The 19086-nt window shown below is 47.8% G+C and overlaps 1 protein-coding gene across 10 annotated transcripts in view; it reads left to right on the top strand.

Moving 5' to 3' along the window:
* kif21a (kinesin family member 21A) overlaps positions 1-19086 on the top strand; it is a 28471-nt gene that overhangs the window by 5542 nt on the left and 3843 nt on the right. The window contains exons 2-29 of one of the 10 annotated variants that reach the window (XM_040162262.2): positions 5166-5388; positions 6104-6286; positions 6406-6546; positions 6677-6808; positions 6900-7070; positions 7333-7448; positions 7591-7786; positions 7874-8063; positions 8471-8537; positions 8766-8954; positions 9247-9318; positions 10113-10200; positions 10293-10407; positions 10676-10864; positions 11283-11482; positions 11601-11708; positions 11801-11869; positions 11959-12092; positions 12235-12379; positions 12497-12691; positions 12765-12866; positions 12998-13163; positions 13626-13646; positions 14331-14388; positions 14898-14952; positions 15050-15258; positions 15800-15907; positions 18923-19059. In XM_040162262.2, the coding sequence (XP_040018196.2) occupies positions 5166-5388; positions 6104-6286; positions 6406-6546; positions 6677-6808; positions 6900-7070; positions 7333-7448; positions 7591-7786; positions 7874-8063; positions 8471-8537; positions 8766-8954; positions 9247-9318; positions 10113-10200; positions 10293-10407; positions 10676-10864; positions 11283-11482; positions 11601-11708; positions 11801-11869; positions 11959-12092; positions 12235-12379; positions 12497-12691; positions 12765-12866; positions 12998-13163; positions 13626-13646; positions 14331-14388; positions 14898-14952; positions 15050-15258; positions 15800-15907; positions 18923-19059 (3779 nt within the window). Of the gene's footprint in view, positions 1-5165; positions 5389-6103; positions 6287-6405; positions 6547-6676; positions 6809-6899; positions 7071-7332; positions 7449-7590; positions 7787-7873; positions 8064-8470; positions 8538-8765; positions 8955-9246; positions 9319-10112; positions 10201-10292; positions 10408-10675; positions 10865-11282; positions 11483-11600; positions 11709-11800; positions 11870-11958; positions 12093-12234; positions 12380-12496; positions 12692-12764; positions 12867-12997; positions 13164-13625; positions 13647-14330; positions 14389-14897; positions 14953-15049; positions 15259-15787; positions 15908-18922; positions 19060-19086 lie in introns of all 10 variants that reach the window. The other 9 variants (XM_040162261.2, XM_040162264.2, XM_078082907.1 and 6 more) reach the window with 9 other exon arrangements.

Below are 19086 nucleotides of genomic sequence, written 5' to 3'. Positions count from 1 at the left end.
AAGCTTTCTGTGGTGCGGCCCGGTACCAAACGGCCCGGTGGTTGGGGACCACTGAGATAGTACACAGATGTTGACTGTAGTTTTTATATATATAATATATATATATATATATATATATATATATAAGTCGGAGAAAGGCTTTAAAAACCACCGATAGTGATGGGCTGTCCTGCTCCCTGACCTTTGACCCGCAGGGAGCGGTGAGAGCTGTTATCGGCGTGCCTCAGGGACCTTGTTGTTGACCTTGAAGTACATTTTCCAAAGGCGAGGTTAAAGCTGATAGCAGTCACGCTTTGCTTGTGAAATAACAATAAAACAAATGTTTTCTTTCTGATATCGTACAGTGATGAAAAAACTTGTTTTTTAACAACTTGATCACTAAATGCCCAGTTTCAACAGTTAGTGAAGTCTGTATAAGATCCAAATGAAGAACTGTCTGTTATTCAACATCAGGAGAATTGTCACATCGACTTCATTGAAAATCAACACACTGTCAGATTCCACAAAGAAATGCCGTCCTTTTAGCATTTCTCATTTTACTTAAATTCTATTTAATCCCCTTGGTTGAAGTTGAGTTCTTTGCACTTGACCCGAGGCTAACTAACTAAATATTTCAAATCCTTTAAATGTTCTATTTTTAACCTCCACTGAGCTTTGTGCAACTAACGGAGTGCACAAGCAGCCTGGCAACAGTTATACTTGAAAAGAGGTAAAATGATCCCTGAGGGTAAAGAATAATTACATGATGATATAAATCTAGATATTTATCTTTGGTGCTTGTGCTTCAGTCTTGTGGCAGAAAGCTAACCCCCTGCCACGCCCCTCCCCCGCCGCCGTCTTTTAGTCGTCCAGACCAGCTTCATGCCCCGCCGGGATCGGATTAGGGCTTTTAATTATCCTCTTCCATTACCGGTTACTATGGCAACCCCATCATGCCACGCAGAGACTCGTCTCCGTGCCGCACGGAAACAAAGACCTGCCGGTGCGTTCTGATGAAACGTCGAGTCACAGCGGATGAAGTTGAAGCCGTCGTCGGTGGCCGGCATGCATAAGTGGCGTGCGCTGGTGGGTTTTTTCTTCTTTTTCTCGTGCAGCGCGTCCGTGGCCTGGCGCTCAGTTCAAAGTGGATGCTCTCCGTCTGGTGCTGCAGGAGCATGACACCGACCACTCCCAGCAGGGAGCCTTCTCATTGCACTGCGAGGCAAATTAAAACACAAAAGCTTCCAGAGATTCCGTGTGTTTGAGGTCGAGGCCGAACCGCAGTAGAGACCGAGCCGAAAAACCAGGAATGTAGATTAAGTCACATAGAAACCAGCCGTGCTCTGAATGCCGTGTGCAGAGACTTTGAGTCACATAAAACCCTGCAATGTCTTTGTATGGTAGAAGTAGTGTGCAAGTTCTGCAGGAATGTGTAGAATTATTGCGCAGATGGAATGAAATGCTATAAAAGATTGGGATATAAAATTAAAAAGTCCGCATTTCTGATTTACCAGGATAAGGAGTTGTTATGATCACGATAAACCAAACGTGACAAACCTGTTTCTATACGGTGAGTCTCGCTTGTGTCCTACGTCGCCTTAACCTGAGTTTAAGTATTTTCAAATACTTAAAAGGACTCGCCCTCAGGCCTCGAGGGAGGATACTGATTAACAGGAAGATTAAGACTAATGACAGCAAGGACAATTATAATTGCGATGCAATTATCGACTCACCTGACCAGTTGTGGATCGTCCTCCTGACGTGAACTGAAAAAGAAAACTGTACTTCCTGTTACGTGATTGAGAAACTTACCTGAACTCTCGCTCTGACCATCCGTCTGCTGTCACACACCACCCCCCCCCCCCCCCCATTGAGATCCACTACTTCCTGCCGGTGCAATAATAACTCCTCATGCAGAAGACCAGAGAGATTTGGGAAATGCGTCAGATTCCCATGTGTGAGTAGTCGACAGGATTACACGCCCAATTAGTGAGCTGAATTGTCTGTAATAAAGCCCCCCCCCCCCCGCAGGATAAGGTTCTTCCAATCCACAGGAACATTAGTTGGCTGAATCTGGTGGATTCTTCATGAGAGCTATTTGATTCTGAGACATTTCAACAAAAGCGCATGAGCTCGCATTGAAGATCCGATTTGTCTTTGTTTCACATTCTGAGGATGCGTGTCACATGATCAGTGGAGGAAGCTTTAAAGCTCATGTTTTATCCCTTTTATTTAAATCGTTTTATTGATATTACAACGTATTCCGATGAAAAGGAGAACACTGCTACCTCAGTAGGGTGAGGATTAACAGGATATTACATTCAGTTGGGTATCACTTGGAGGTAGGTAACTAACAAACACACACACAGCTCTGAGGAGAGATGAGTTGTAGGCTGGATACGACGTAGGCAGAAGATCCTCAAACCAGCCGCAATACCAACACAACAAATGTAAAAAAGTGAAACGGCAAACAGCACCATATAAATTAAAGAAATATATATATACATGTGTACACACACACCTACCCATCCCCCAAAAACAACAAAACCAAAAGTAAAAAGGGGGGGTGTTGAAGTCTCTTCAAAGGAGTCACTGGAATCTCTAAGTGAGAATCTGATCTTTTACGTCGTTTAAGATCTCAATCAACCAACCGTTACGTGAATGCGGGAGAGCGTGTTGCCACCTGAGTAGTATGAGGCGTCTAGCTAGGAGTGTCGTGAGGGCCAGGATGCGTCTTCCTGTTGACTGCAGATCAACCACTCCAGGCGGCTGGGTGCCGAATACAGCTATGAAGGGCACGGGGTCTAGTTGTGTGCCTAGTACGGTCCCAAGTGTTTTGGCAATTTGATCCCAGAACTTTTGGGCATGACCAAAACATATGGGTGTGGTTGGCGGGTGACAGTTTGCACCTTTTGCAGCGGTCATTCTTATAGTATAGTGTCCACAAAACAAAACTTTGCATTGTAGTGGCCCATGTCTCGCACAAATAGAGGAGGAGTGGGATAGGGCCAGAGTGGGGGCCCAACGATAGTCAGATATTGGATTGCTGATTTCTCTTTCCCAGGTCTGTCTTAAGTGAGAGGTCTGATTAAGGGAGTGAATAAAACCATAGATAGAGATGCAGCATTTTTGCAAGGAACCTAGAGCAAGCTAGGAGTCGATCATATTCAGGGGGGTGCTTAGGGAAGTGAGGGTATTCCGATTTAATAGTGTCTTATCTGTAGAAAACGGAAGAGGTTAGATTTAGGCAAGTCAAACCTAGATGACAGTCCTGTAAAATCCGTAAAGTCTCCATTGTCGTAAAAGTCCCTGATCTTACACAAGCCTCTGTTGCGCCAGACGCAAAAGATGGGGTCTGACACCGATGGTGAGAATGAGCCCAAAATGTTTACAGAATTGTACCCAAATTTTGAGAGAGTTAGTTACTATTGGATTTTCTGAGATCCCGTGGATTTCAAGTGGCAGTCGTGCCGTGATGAGGGATTGAAGGGAGAACTTGGAAGAGGATAACTCCAGTTGGGCCCACAGAGGGCTGTCCCTTGGCCCATTATCCATCCAGCAATGCAGTTTTTCAATGTTAATTAGTAATGTTTTACCCCTTTTAAAGTGTGTTGGCAGAGTTGTGCCCATAATCAGATTATTAAATAAATAAATAACAATAGAGTAGTTATAGTATTTTTGTTACCAGGAATATAAATTCACCAGCTTAAAAACAATTTAAAAAAGAGAATTTAGATCGACAAAAGCATCATTATGCTCCCAATACTTGGGAAAAGTAGATTTTTAGGTCTTTAAACACTTGAATGTGTTGATGGAGGTTTCTTGATATTTTTTTTATTGTTTCAAATAAATAAACAATTAAAAGAAAACCGCATTTTGAGACACGTCTTTGCATATTTGCACCTGCTGCCATAATGACATCATTTTGATTCCTTTTCCATCACTGAGACAAAGTGCCAAAGAGCGATCAGCCCTCTGACGCCCGTCACCGGGGTCCGCTGTTTGAGGAGCAGGAACAGAGATCTGAACCGGACGCGGAGGAGTCAGAATCTTCGTTCACGACCTGCAGCCCGGTTCCCTCCTCCCTCGCCATAATCCCGCGGCGTTGGCGGCAGCTCCGTGATCCGGGGTCGCTCAGACGGGACACAATGGCTGCACTGTGCTCCCCTCGCCACATTGTCCCCGCCCCCCTCTCCCCCCTCGCCGCAGGCACAATGAGGGCCTTCACCACACAGGACAGAGCCGCTGTCAGGTGCTCTTTTTACCCCGAGAGAGTCCTCTCACAAGCCTCATTTCTAAAGAAGTATTGCTATATTTCATAGAGCCACAACATTTCTTTCTTGTTTAGTGAAGCCTGGGGTTGGAAGTAGAGCAGCTCTGCATCTCGATCCTCGGGAGATATTTGTTAGTCAGTACATCAAACGCAAGTACAGTGCATCAGTACGTCGAAGCGATGTTTGGGTCTCTTCGGACCTTTTTTAGAAAATGAGTTCCCGTGTTCTGCCCCCGCTGCGAGGAGCGCCTGGGGGGCTGAGACGATCTGATGAACCGATTCAAAAAGCTTCTCCCCAAAGTGCACCAGAATGAATGGATTCCTGACCTCGACTTTTCTTTATCGCAATCTTATGAATATAACCAATACATACCTAAGATATATTATTTTCCAATTAGTTTCTAATATAGACTTTATTCCTTATTGCTATACCATGATGTATCCATCAGTGTTTTACGTCTAAATCTGTTCAAAAAATGTGGGGGGGGGGCCACAGGCAGACTGACAGACTCACTATAGCAGTACGTATTAACCCAGCTGGCAGTGTTTGGTCAGATTAGGATGTTTTGGGCACTCATCTTTTACAGAAAACCGCACATCTGGAGCGGATGAAAATTTCGTTTCGCAATCACAGAAACAAGTTCAGTATGTTCCTGAGATTTAGGACGGTGGAAAAGCACACTCACGTCTAAATACCACTTTTGATCTAAACGGGGTGGGGTGGGGGGTGTTTCCGGTGCTTCCAGCGGGTGGTTGTTAAATGACACCAATGCAGGTGTAAATTCCACTAAAGCGGCACGTTGATTGCCAGCCGAGATCCGGCCCTCGTCCAACGCTGCACGGAGCAGGTGGTTGCTTACAGGTTTGATCCCCTGAGACACTATTGATTTATTTGTTTTCTGCATTTCTGCAGGATTCGTCCACAGCTGGCCAGGGAGAAGATCGAGGGATGTCACATCTGCACGTACGTGATGCCCGGGGAGCCCCAGGTGATCCTGGGCAAAGACAAGTCCTTTACGTACGACTACATGTTCGACATGGACTCCCAGCAGGAGGCCGTGTACGCCAGCTGCACGGAGAAGCTGATCGAGGGCTGCTTTGAGGGCTACAACGCCACCGTCTTTGCGTATGGACAGGCGAGTCTTTTGTCCTCGTCTGTGTGGAGAGTGTTGACGTTTGGGTGAAAGGAGACCTCGACCCCAGTGGGAAAATGAAAAATGAAAGAACTCCAGCAAGGAAAGGGAGGGCTCAGAGAGAGCAGAGTGGTACCCCTCTCTCACTATTAATACAGTACACTGGCACCAACCAGTGTACTTGTACACTGTACTCTAAAGATTTTAGAAAATAAGCTGCCGGTTCATGTGACCTGAAAAGAATCCACTCCTGAGTTACTCCCTCTTCTCTTCCCCACCCCACACGGGAATAACGTGCACGTTCAGGCCTCAAAGCCCCCCGCCCCTCCTCCTCCTCACTGCTACAGTTGCCTTGGCGACCGCTTCTGCTGCATGGCACTCAATTCTAAAGGAAGTGAAGCGCGCGCACACACACGCACACTTTTTTTTTCTTTTCTAGACAGCGATGCATTTTTAATGCGTGTCCACATTAATCTGTATCTCCCCAGTAACGGCTTCCTGTGGCTCGGTTTGGCCTCGATACGACCCAATCGCCGCCGTGGCTTTACTGGGACTAATCTAGGTTTAGAGATAAAAATACAATTAAATCAAACCCCAGATCCATGCAATGTCATCTTTAGGGGATGTGACAAGGCATTGTGGGAAAGAATCTTCTTCCTTTACGGCACATTGTAGGCGTCATTAAAAACGTGTCTCTTGTTTATTTTTGTCTCTAAAGACGGGCTCCGGGAAGACCTACACCATGGGGACGGGCTTTGACATGAACATCACTGATGAGGAGCTGGGCATCATCCCGCGCGCCGTGCACCACCTCTTCAGGGGCATCGAGGAGCGGCGCCGGGCGGCGCAGGAGCAGGGCCGCCCGGCGCCCGAGTTCAAGATCAACGCCCAGTTCCTGGAGGTCCGAACAGAAAGGGGAAATGATTAAGTGCAGTGACACCGGAGGGGTTTACATGGCATCTTCACTACCATTATCATTGTTTAATTATGACGTACGGGCGGTTTGTCTTCTTCCTGCAGCTCTACAATGAGGATGTTCTGGACCTGTTTGACTCCACGCGAGACATGAAGCAGAAATCGCACATCAAGATCCACGAGGACGCCGCTGGGGGAATCTACACCGTGGGAGTGACCACGCGGGCCGTGTCCTGCGAGGCCGAGGTGTGTGCGTGTGCGTGTGCGTGCGTGCGTGCGTGCGTGCGTGCGTGCGTGTTGTTTTTCTTCTCCCACAGCTGTATCGAAAGGATTTTACGAGTTAATATGAACTTGTTCTCGCTCTGTGCCCGTTCAGATGATGCAGTGCCTGAAGCTCGGTGCTCTGTCCCGCACCACGGCCAGCACTCAGATGAACGTCCAGAGCTCCCGATCGCACGCCATCTTCACCATCCACCTGTGCCAAGTGCGCGTCTGTGCCTCCGACAATGTGCGTACGGTCTCGCCGCCTCTCTGCTGTTAATGTTGCAGAAATTTTGCCGTGCATTTAACTTTTTTTTCCTGTGTTTTCGTCTGCTCAGCAAGAAAGCGAGAGCAACAACAGGGTGTCCAACGGAAACTCTGAGGTGGACGAGTACGAGACGCTGACGGCCAAGTTTCACTTCGTGGACCTCGCCGGATCAGAGAGGCTGAAGAGGACCGGGGCGACGGGCGACCGGGCCAAAGAGGGCATCTCGATCAACTGTGGCCTGGTAAGCTCCCCCCCACACCTCCCTGCTCAGCGAGGTCACTCAGGGAGGTGGAGCTAGACTGCCACCTAGTGGCTGAGTCCCATAAATGACCAGCGTTCATGGCTGCACAATCTAGACATCAAGTATAGTTTAACTTGTAGTTACTAATAACTAAAGTTACTAATAAGGGCACAGAAGACTATAAAACCCATTTGGTTATTGATAGAAACCATCAGGAGTAAACTTCCATCCCATTGAACCACGTTTCTCCTCTTTGCTGCAGCTCGCTCTGGGGAATGTAATCAGCGCTCTGGGTGACCGCAGCAAGCGCTCCTCTCACGTGCCTTACAGGGACTCCAAACTGACCCGCCTACTGCAGGACTCGTTAGGAGGGAACAGGTGGGTGGTCACCTCTGCTCACGTTTTTCCTCAAGTAGCGTCTCGAAAAAGCTCTGCTTTGCTTCATTTTCATGCATGCGTCTTGTTTCAAAGTGCACATTGCAATGTGACGGTACTAACATGCAGCAACGTGCCTCATCAGCCAAACAGTGATGATCGCCTGCATCAGCCCGTCCGACCGGGACTTCATGGAGACGCTTAACTCGCTCAAATATGCCAACCGGGCGAGGAACATCAAGAACAAGGTGATGGTGAACCAGGACAAGGCCAGCCAGCAGATCAGCGTCCTCAGGACGGAGATCGCTCGCCTGCAGATGGAGCTGATGGAGTACAAGACGGTAAGAGCAGTTAAAGAGAATAAATATATATATATATATATGGAAAAAAATGTGTCAGAAAAAACAGCTGAGCCCGCCTCCCTGCAGGGTAAACGCCTGACGGGCGAAGACGGCGCGGAGAGCTTCAGCGACATGTTCCACGAGAACTCCATGCTGCAGACAGAGAACGGCAACCTGAGGGTTAGGGTGAAGGCAATGCAGGAGACCATCGACGCTCAGAGGGCGCGGCTCACCCAGCTGCTCAGCGACCAGGCCAACCAGACCATCACCAGGGCGGGTGGGTCACCCTTGCCTTTCTTACATCATTTTTAATCCTCAAAGCTCCATCTTGATGCCGCTCATCTGTGAGGCTGCAGCGAGTACCGCTTTCCACCAAGCGGTACGGTACGGGTCGGGTCGGTACCCTTTTATTTGTGTCTCCACTGCCAAAAGTTGAGAATGGTACCAAAAATCCGAACCGTACCGTACCACTTTTTGGGTACCCTTCCGTTGGGGTACCTGGCACAGTTGTTTGGTACTAAAGGGTGGAGCTAGACTCACTGCAGAACGTTGATTGGTTGTTGGCGGTGGAAACGCTCGCCAAATCATAGTTAACAGACCCGACCCGACCCGTATCGTACCATACCGCTCGATGGAAACGCGTCATAAAATCCCCAAAAATGAAGGTCTTTATTCTCTTTCCAGGTGAAGGGGCTTCTGAAGAAATCGGAAACATGATTCACGGTTACATCAAAGAGATTGAAGATCTCCGGTAAGTAGATTATGCTGATGCTAGCTCTCCCCCAATTCAATTCTATGTACACTTTATACAGTAATACTTCATTATAAACCATACTGGGGGGAGGGGTTGGTGTGTGTGCCCCAAAAGTTTACTTTTCGGGGATGATTGTGATAAATTTTATTCATTATTTAATCACAACAATAAAGTTAGAGAGAGACATGGCTTCATTTTGGACTTTGCTGTTTAAATGTCACACAGAGCCAAACTGCTGGAGAGCGAAGCCGTGAACGAGAACCTGAGGAAGAATCTGTCTCGCGCCTCCAACCGGCAGTCCCTGTACGGGGCCCCCTCGCTGCTGGCCCCCGAGAAAGAGACCTCTGACATCATCGAGCTTGCCAAGAAGGACCTGGAGAAACTGAAGAAGCGAGAAAAAAAGAAAAAGAAAAGGTACCGATACTTTGGACAAACAAATCAAATGGATTGGATGTGTTGCTGCAGATGAAAACGTCTCCGTGACTGTTGGGATTTTTATTGTGAAAAACCTATTTAACACAGTTTAGTGTTTGTGATGATGTGTCCTAGTGCTGATAAGCGTGTGTTACCATCTCAGTTGTGTTGTTGTTGGGCGCTGTAGAGGTGGATGAAAGCTTCCTGGGATCATTGTTCCCTCCATTCTTCCTTCTCTCCGTTCATCTCTCGCTTCCTTCTCTCGTTTGACCCCTTCACTCGACCCCCGAAGACTCCAGCATCTGTTGGAGGAGAGAGAGCGGGAGGAAAGGGAGGAGGAGGTGGAAGAGGTTGATGACGCCAGGTTTGTCTGAGCTTCCAACCTCCCCATCCTCTGCTTACCCCGAGTCAGCAGTTTTATTTTACGTTTTCCTTATTTTGCGCAGGCGTTTCCCCCCACTTGGAGTGAGCGTGTATATCTATATATATCTATATATATAGATATATATCTATATATTGACCTCTTATCACTCTTTCCAGTTTAATCTTTCCTGTAAACCCCTCCGCTCATTCTTTAAACCATCACGCTGCATCCCTGCTTTCTTTTTCCTTTTTGGAAAGATTGAAGCTCACTACAGTTCAGATCAGGCCTCCAGGGAGATGACGATGACACTCTGATCCTTTTATTTCTTAAGATCCTTCTATTTAGATTATTGGTGTTAAAGGTTTTAGACTCTCCAAAAAATAGTTGTAAGTTTGAGCATGCAGGTCACATATGAAGCTGTTCTTTTACATTTTGGTCATCTTAACCAGGGGAGTTTGGGCACATCATTGCTGCCCCTGCTAGGTGTTTGGATAAATATGAATCCAACACACACTTTATTAATCCCTCCCTAATTCCCTCCCTGCTTCATTTTGCTTTTCCTGGTTTTGTTCGGACTTGGGAAGCCTCCGTACTTTGTCTTTTCCACAAACAATCTCACGAAAGCAGAGAAGCATTGTGTCTGTTTGAGGCACCAGCTTACGTCCATAAACAGTTTGTTTGTCAAAAAGACCTGATTACAAAATGTTCTCCCTGCCGACTAAACCCTGCAGATATTTAGCCGTTTAGTTCTGGTGTGTGAGCCTCAGACTCTCTGACACGTCTGAATCTTTCAGTGCCGGCAAGGAGGAGGTTCCCGACAACGAGCAGGAGAAGGGCGCTGAGAAGGAATCCACCGAGCGAGTCCCCGAGGAGGCAGACACTGTATGATTGTTGTTTCACCTTTTTACGCCATAAAAAGAAAATGCATTGAGTAGTGCCTCAGCATGTTAAAGCGACAGCGTGTCATCCCGCAGGAGGTCCAGGAAGGCAGCGACCATGAGGAAGGAGAGGAGGAAGAGGAGGAGGAAGAAGAGGAGATGGACGTGGAGGAGAGCTCTGATGATTCCGACTCGGAGACGGATGAAAAAGGTAAGTGAGGTGGGGGGTGGGGGGGGGGGTCTGTTTCACCACAAGGGGGAGCTGCTCCACCAGTAAGCAGCAAACATGATTATATAATAGAACGGGAGTACATAAAATAGTTATTCAGTAAAATGAAACATGCACAATGCCGAAAGTATAAAAACACTTCTTAGCCGTAATATTGCAACGGGAAACCCTTTGCCTGGTTTTCATTTAAAACAAATATTGACCACGTGTTGAAATGATTTCAAAGATGAATTTGCGTCTTTTCACACAGAGAACTTCCAGGCTGACCTGGCCAACATCACCTGCGAGATCGCCATCAAGCAGAAGCTGATTGACGAGCTGGAGAACAGCCAGCGGCGGCTGCACACGCTCAAGCAGCAGTACGAGCAGAAGCTGATGATGCTGCAGTGCAAGATTAGGGACACGCAGCTGGAGAGGGACCGCGTGCTGCAGAACATGAGTAAGAGCTCCACCATTTACCCTCTCGGGATCTGAGGACACAGAACCGCCTCCACCGGGCGCCTCCGGGCTTTTTGATGAGTTTATTTCAGACTTAAAACAGAGTACATTTAAGTTCTCGCGTGTCCTACTTCCATCTGGGAGAATTTATATCTCAGCTTTTATGTTTGATCTAACCATTTAATCTTTGCTTTCGAAAAAAAAAAACGAGGTACTTCAGAGGATCCTTCAAAGATGACAGCCAGATGGATCAAAGCGGCGCTGCATGCAGATTCTAAAAGGACGAGGAGTGTTCAGCTCTCCTTATTAGAAACAAGAACAAAAAGCACACAAAAGAGACTCTTTGACGACAGCAGATCAAAGTTTTAAACCATTACAGAAAAAAAGGCAAATATCAGTTTTCCGTGCACACTTTTCAGATACAGTCGAAACCGGCACGGACGACAAGTCGCGCAAGATCAAGGCCGAATACGAGAAGAAGCTGAGCGTGATGAACAAGGAGCTCCAGAAGCTGCAGTCGGCGCAGAAGGAGCACGCCCGCCTCCTGAAGAACCAGTCGCAGTACGAGAAGCAGCTGAGGAAGCTTCAGGTGGACGTGGCGGAGATGAAGAAGACCAAGGTGGGTCACGGCATGGGACGCTCACCGTCGTCAGGGAGGATTCTAGAAGTTGAGCTGTGTGTGGGTGTGGGTGGGTGGGTGGTATCAGTGCCCCACATGGTCTGATGTGGTGTTCCAGGTCCGCCTCATGAAGCAGATGAAGGAGCAGCAGGAGAAGAACAGGATGAACGAGTCTCGGCGAAACCGAGAGATAGCGTCGCTGAAGAAGGACCAGCGCAAGCAAGAGGTTCTTTTTGGGTTTTTTAACTGCACTTTAATCCGATCGGGGAGTTTCAGTCGCCGTCACCTGACTGTGGTTGACTCCCCGCTGCGTTACAGCACCAGCTGAAGCTGCTGGAGGCTCAGAAACGGCAGCAGGAGCTCATTCTGAGGAGGAAGACCGAGGAGGTGAGCAGCGTCGGAACAACACATGTGGCGTCCCCGCCCCCCCCGTCACACTTGTTGATTTGTTTTTCCCCGCGTGCGTCGTGCGTCAGGTGACTGCTCTGAGGAGGCAGGCCAGGCCCACCTCCGGTAAGGTCATCAGGAAAGAGGCGGTGCAGGACTCCAGCTACAGACCTCCATCCGGACGCCTGTACTCCTCCGGTAACGCTGCTCCCAATGGCACGCGGTGGGTCTCTGTGTGTGTGTGTGTGTGTGTGTGTGTGTGTGTGTGTGTGTGTGTGTGTGTGTACGATCCTCTTTGCACATTCTCCATGATGGATAGGAATACATAACGTGTTTATGCATGTGGTGTGCGTGCCTGCCTGCAGGTCGTCCTACAGGCGCACAGTGGGGATTTACTCCACCAGAATCGCACGCAACAAATGGCAGTCTCTAGAACGCCGGATCACTGACGTCATCATGCAGAGGATGACCATCTCCAACATGGAGGCCGACATGAACCGCCTCCTCAAGGTAAGGCTGCGCCAGCAACTTGTGTTACAACCAGTGTCATCGGCTTCTGACCTCGGATCTGCCGCCAGGGGCAGAAAAAGGGTGAGGCCTGAGGTCTGCGTGTTTTTTGTTCCTTAGCAACGGGAAGAGCTGACCAAGCGCAAAGAGAAGGTCATTAGGAAGAGGGACCGTCTGCTCAGGGATGGCCCCGAGGCGGAGAAGGCGGCACTTCCGCTCAACGAGGAAGTGGATGCTTTGACGGCCAACATCGACTACATCAACGACGGCATCGCCGACTGTCAGGCCAACATCATGCAGATGGAGGAGACCAAGGTGGAGAACGGAAAGGAGATTCACTCGCACGCTGGATATGAACTCGCTGATGTTTTTCTTTTCTCTGTTACAGGAGGAAGGCGACACGGTGGATATTTCCGCCGTGGTTAGTTCCTGCACGCTGACGGAGGCGCGTTTCCTGTTGGATCACTTCATGTCAATGGCCATCAACAAGGTACCTGATGAAGATCATGCCACTGCATTTAGACATTCAATCCACATCATGATGATGTAATTTACTGGAGTCGGTGTTGTCGTGCATGATCGGTGTTGTCGTGCATTATGTCCTTGTTTTGACCTCCTCAGGGCCTCCAGGCCGCCCAGAAGGAGTCCCAGGTGAAGGTGATGGAGGGTCGGCTGAAGCAGACTGAGATCACAAGCGCCACGCAGAACCAGCTGCTCTTTCACATGCTGAAGGAGAAGGCCGAGTTCAACCCGGAGCTGGACGCGCTGCTGGGGAACGCGCTGCAAGGTGACCTCCGCGCCGTTAGTTCGTCAGTCCGGGTTGAGTTGGAAGTGAAGATGAGCTTCAACCCGGCCCGCCTCCTGGAAGTGTTCTTTAGGTTTATGTCAAGTACAACTGGGCTTCAGATTTAATTCATGGAATATGTTTCCCTTCCACAAATGGATTCGGTTAATTTGCCACTTAACATGTTCGTTACAGATCATTGGGCCTTTCAAGGCGTCCTGCGGGTTCTTGTCCTGTTGCATGATGGGATTTATTGCTCTTGCCTGTTGCCTTCTGCTGAACAGAAGCTGGTCGTTATTGTAAATCTAGTACATATCTATTTCCCAGCCTGTGTTCAGCCGGACGCTCGGTTTACAGAAGCGGCACTTTATTTTTTTTAGTCTGTTTTTGATTTGTGTATTGCTTTTTTTTCTGTTCCCCCACGTTTTCCTCTTTTTGTTTTCTTGTCCTCTCCCGTCCTTGCAGAGCTAGGTAACGTCCCGGCCGGTAAGTGAAACCATCACTCCCCGTTTCATAAAGAAACTGGCTTTATGAACGCATGGTTCCTTCCCCCTTTTTTTGCACTTTTAAAAAGAAACAACTAACGCAACATAACATGGAACAGGTGCATGCGGTGCGCCCCCGCCCCCAACACACACAACCCTCCACTCCCCCCTCGTCTGGATCCTCTCTTCCTCCTCCTAGCTCCTCGTGTGCTGCAGCCTCCATGCTTTAGCACCCTGCTAACCCGAGACCCTTCCACAGGCCCAGCGCGGATGCTGTAGGTCACCTGACCCCTCCCTCCCCCACATCTGGAGCAACAGACTAATGATTCCTCTTACTACGCATCATCTCTCGCTAACTCGCCACACCTGGCCTCACTCTGACCTCTGACCCCTCATTTTCATCCATGTGACCGCGACTATGCTGCGTGAGGATGAAAGTGTCAGCATGGCTCCGCGCTGACTCCGCCCTCATCCGCTCCCCTTGTTCATCCTTTCTTCACCCGTTTTGAGCAGCTTTTTTTTATTTCAAGTAAAAATCTCCTCTCCCTTTAGAGGAAAAGAGCAAATTGATGAATTATTGAGATGGAGGAGAAGCGTTTTAGAAAGTGATAAGCAGATGTCTCGGTCTCGCCGGCCCAGCGAAGTTCTCCAAACTTTAATATTATTTATTGATATCATTTGACAGAGAATGGAGATGATAGCAGCAGTGATGAGTCTGCTCAGAGCCCGTCTGCCGAGGGAACGTGAGTTGCATATGCGTCTTACCACTTATATTTTATGTTTTTATGTTTGGTTTTTCTGCTGCTGTTATGTGGTGTCATCGGCTACACGTTTATTTTGTTTGATGTTTGTTATCTTGCACATATACAGATTTTTATTCTAGAACTATGAAGCAAATTCTCAAACTAAATCAATATGAACATAAGGCCGTATGAAGAATTAAGCTGCCCTATACCTTAGATTTAAAGAGCAGGTTATAATCTAGAAGATAAACCATTTACCTCAAATAATTACCTTCATTTCAATCATATATATTATTAGCGTAAATAATTACTTACAGCATAACTGAACTATTTCCCTTAATGTTATATTATATTTACACACATGATGCAACTGCCCATTTAGCTGTGCAAACACTTTTTATTCATGTACTACGGTGTGTTTGTGACATATTTCAAATGTTTGTTACCTTCTAGTTCCTCTACTCTGTCTTCTGACTAACACCAAATAACATCTTTTGTGTTCCCGTCAGCACCTTGACATCGGACCTCGTGAAGCTCTGTGGAGAGACCAAATCAAGAAATAAGGTGCTGCTCCACCTCTCACGCCTCGTTCTCTGCCTGCACCACTCCCCCTCCGTCCCCCTGGTTCCATCATCCATCTCTATTTCATCCTCGCCCTTAGGCTCGTCGGAGGACCACCACTCAGATGGAGCTGCTGTACGCCAACAGTGACTCCGCCCCCGACGCGCCCACTGCAGACTTCCCGGGCCCGCTGCTGCTGCCGTTGGCCGAGGCGGCGGCGGACGGGGGAGGTGACGTGGACTCGTCGGGCTCATCGGTCAGGGACTACGCAGCTCTCTCCCCCGGCTTTTCCTCTAAAATGGGCAGCATGTAAGTCCAGGCCCGGCACTCTGTGGCTAACACGTCCTTCCTTCCCTCTTTCCTTCCTGCACGTTTGATGTTGCTGCTACGTCCTCTGCTTTAGTTCATTCCATTTCACATTATTTCTTAGCATCCTTGCATCAAATGACCCTACCCCCCTTCAGCCAATGAGTCCTTCGAGGTAGAAGCATGTGGAGAGGAGGCGATAATAACATCTGGATGGCTTATTTATTCTCTAACTCAGTGTTGTGCAGAAATACTAATGGACTGCTTCAACTGGCTACACTTAGCCAAGAGAAAGTAATCGAAATATAGACTTTAGTCCACACAGTAAACATGATCTCGGCGGAGAACCCCCCCTGTTTTGGGACTTTAATTATCAGGTAACATGTGTTTCTGTGTGCTCCATGCTCATCTCTTCATTGACTCCATCATTTCTACTTTGTTTTCACATCCTTCCCGTTGTTTTTTTGTTTTGTTTTTTGTGTGCTGTCCCTGTGTTGTCTGTGGATAACCGTAATCAACCTGAAACAATCAGTTCTGGCTCCAGAACTTCATCTGGGCTGGAAAAGCGAACTCCGGAGCCTTCCCCACTCGCTCGCAGGAAGACCTACGACAAGGCGGCGGCCGACAGGGCAAAGGTCAAGGAGATTAAACAGTAAGAGGTCGGGGAAAGCCAAATAACTAATGCTCACTAATACTCCTCCTGCTTTGAGGAAGCTCCTGGATTCTCTGCGCCTGGTGGGATGACCTTTGACCTGTGCTGAATTTTAGTTTATTGAGGAAATCCCAGTTTAATCTCTTTCGTGTCGAATTATTGAAAAATATAAAATGATCCAATACTGGAAGGCAATCAATGGTCTGGTCTGCAAGCTTAGTGGTAATTATACTATTGGCATGACTCCTGTGCACGTTTAACTCTGTGCACGTCAACTGCTTGTTCACTTCACCCACTACTTTAAGCTTTGCGTGCAAAGGCTGAAAATGTGTCATGTAAATACCTTTATGATTTATTCACTTGCATACAACAAATAAAACGTGAAATGTTTAAACCACCAGCACACTTTAAATGAAGGAACTCTTTTAGGCCTCAGCATTTATTCTCATCCATCCGTGGTGCATTACAGCCTCGCATGAGCTTTATTTGGATTCAGGATGCTTCGATAAAACCTATCACTATGCAGGTATTTTATTCATTTCAATTTTTTATGTTTCCCTGAAACGAGGCGATTAGGTACTTTTCAAATGGAAAAGACAACCTTTATATTTCCCTTGTGAGTCCCAGCAGCTCGACTGGACGACGTCTTCATATATAAATGCCGTTTGGTAAACCTCAGTAAGGTCTGGCTCGATCTGGTCTGAGGGCGGGAACACTTTCCTCTCCCAGAGGACCTGAATGCAGCATATGCTTCTGCCCCGGCGCCGTCCTCCCGCCAGGCGGCCTGAACAGCTTGGTGCCGCGCTTTAATTAAGCGTGAGGCCCACATTTACACCCTGATGTGAGATGTTGGTGCGTAAAGATACAACAACGAGCTCCATGTTGCATTCCTCTGATTTTGATAACGTTGTTGTGAAAAGTAGGTTCCTAAATGAGCTCTTCTTCAGGTCAAAGGCAAAACGAGAAGTGTTTTCATTTTTTTCTTCTTGTCGTCAAGGCATCAACCCTTTATAAAAACACCGGGACCGGGTTTCAAATCATCAAAACGGATCCAGAAAAAGATCCAGATGTTTTAGAAAGGCTCACCGTTCTTGTGGTGCCCCTGCGCCGTATCCGATACTAAATGATTAAAGGGACGTGGTTAAGCACACGAAGCGATCGGTGTTTGACTCTGCAACCTCTCCGGGATATCGGGTCCTCTCTTCCCCTCCAGGGAGAACGGATGCCTCCACCTGTCCTCAGACCACCTCGTCCGCTCGGCCTCCCCTCCGCTCTCCCATCTATCAAAGTACGACTTTCTGTTATGCTCACTGAGGGATCACTGCTGGGGTGGATTTCTTTTCCCTTGGGGGCAGTTCAACCGCTACACTAACCGGACCTGAACACTTCATGGACACTCTTCTCTCTCCAGAGGGTGATTACGATTAACCCCAAACAGTGTCGTCCAGCCTGAACCCACAACAACCGGCTTCCTCTCTGCGGCACAGTAACTGGTGACGTCACTGGGTCCCTTTTCTCTGTCTCCTCTCCCTATTTTCCATCCGCAGCATCGTGCTCATCGGCCACTCTGGTTTTGTGTGTGTGTGTGTGTGTGTGTGTGTCAAGTCAAGTCATTTTATTTTGTATAGCCCAAAATCGCAAATTACAAATTTGCCTCAGAGGGCTTTACAGTCTGTACACATACAACATCCTCTGCCCCGAAACCCTCCATCGGCACAGGAAAAACTCCCCAAAAAATGAAAAAAAAAACCTTACAAGAGGGAAAAAAGGGAAGAAACCTTAGGGAGAACGTCAGAGGAGGGATCCCACTCCCGGGATGGACAGACTACAATGGATGCCATGTGTACAGAATGAACAATGTATAATCATGCAATTCCTATGACAGAAATGATTCAAGTAATTGTGAGTAGTAAGCCAGGCGCACAGCAGGACCACTGCAGGGGCAACCACCATCAGATAGAACCACCATCACATAGAACCACCATCAGATAGAACCACCATCCACAGAATCCTGTGGGGAGGGAGAGCACAGAGACTTTAGGAGAGGGTAATGTCGGTTTATGAGTAAAGTAATATGATTAATATCTAAAATAATGATGATGATGGCAGCAGCAGGCGTCAGCATGGCCACGGTAGGTGTCAGGACCAGGGTCCCGAAGGAACCACGATCTACGGAGACCTGATAGGGGAGAAAGCACACAAAAATCTCCCGGAAAGAAGCTGAATTAGTCATGTGCATTAATAAAACTTGAATTATGGTAGAACGAGAGCGTGAGAGAGGAGCTCGGTGTGTCCTAAGAATTCCCCCGGCATTCTAAGCCTATAGCAGCTCAACTAAGGGCTGGTCCGGACTAACCTGAGCCAGCCCTAACTATAGGCAGAATCAAAGAGGAACGTTTTAAGTTTTACTTTAAAAGAGCTGACCGAATCTGCCCCCCGGACTGAAAGTGGAACCTGGTTCCACAAAAGAGGAGCTTGATAACTGAAGGCTCTGGCCCCCAGCCTACTTTTTAAAACCCTAGGAACAACAAGTAACCCAGCATCTATGGAGCGCAGTTGCCTTGTAGGGCAATACGGTGTTACAAGCTCTTGAAGATACAACGGTGCCTCACCAGCAAGTGCCTTGTAGGTGAGGAGAAGTACCTTAAAATCTATTCTTGATTTAACAGGGAGCCAGTGCAGAGAAGTTAATACAGGAGTGATATGATCCCTTTTCTTAGTTCTTGTTAATACACGTGCTGCAGCATTCTGAATCAACTGGAGAGGCTTAAGAGATTTATAAGAGCAGCCTGATAACAAAGAATTACAGTAGTCCAGTCTGGAAGTGACAAACGCATGAACTAATTTTTCTGCATCACTTTGAGACAAGAAGTTCCTGATTTTTGATATGTTACGTAGATGAAAATAGGCAGTCCTTGAAGTCTTCTTTATATGCGAGTTGATGTGTGATTGGTGCTTCGCTCAGATACTAGTGCGGTGTCTGATGGAGTTGTGTGTGTGTGTGTCTGTTCACAGGGGCATCATCAGTCCAGTGCCTCCCACTAAAGGCAGTCGCTCCTCCACACTGCAGTGCGTCCATGTGGCGGAGGGACACAGCAAAGCCGTGCTCTGCGTCGACTGCACCGATGACCTCCTGTTCACCGGATCCAAAGGTCGAACAGCCACATTCCGGCCCTGCA

Source organism: Gasterosteus aculeatus, chromosome X (assembly GCF_964276395.1).
Source record: "Gasterosteus aculeatus chromosome X, fGasAcu3.hap1.1, whole genome shotgun sequence".
NCBI classification, from domain to species: domain Eukaryota; kingdom Metazoa; phylum Chordata; class Actinopteri; order Perciformes; family Gasterosteidae; genus Gasterosteus; species Gasterosteus aculeatus.
This window is presented reverse-complemented; position numbering and strand designations above follow the sequence as displayed.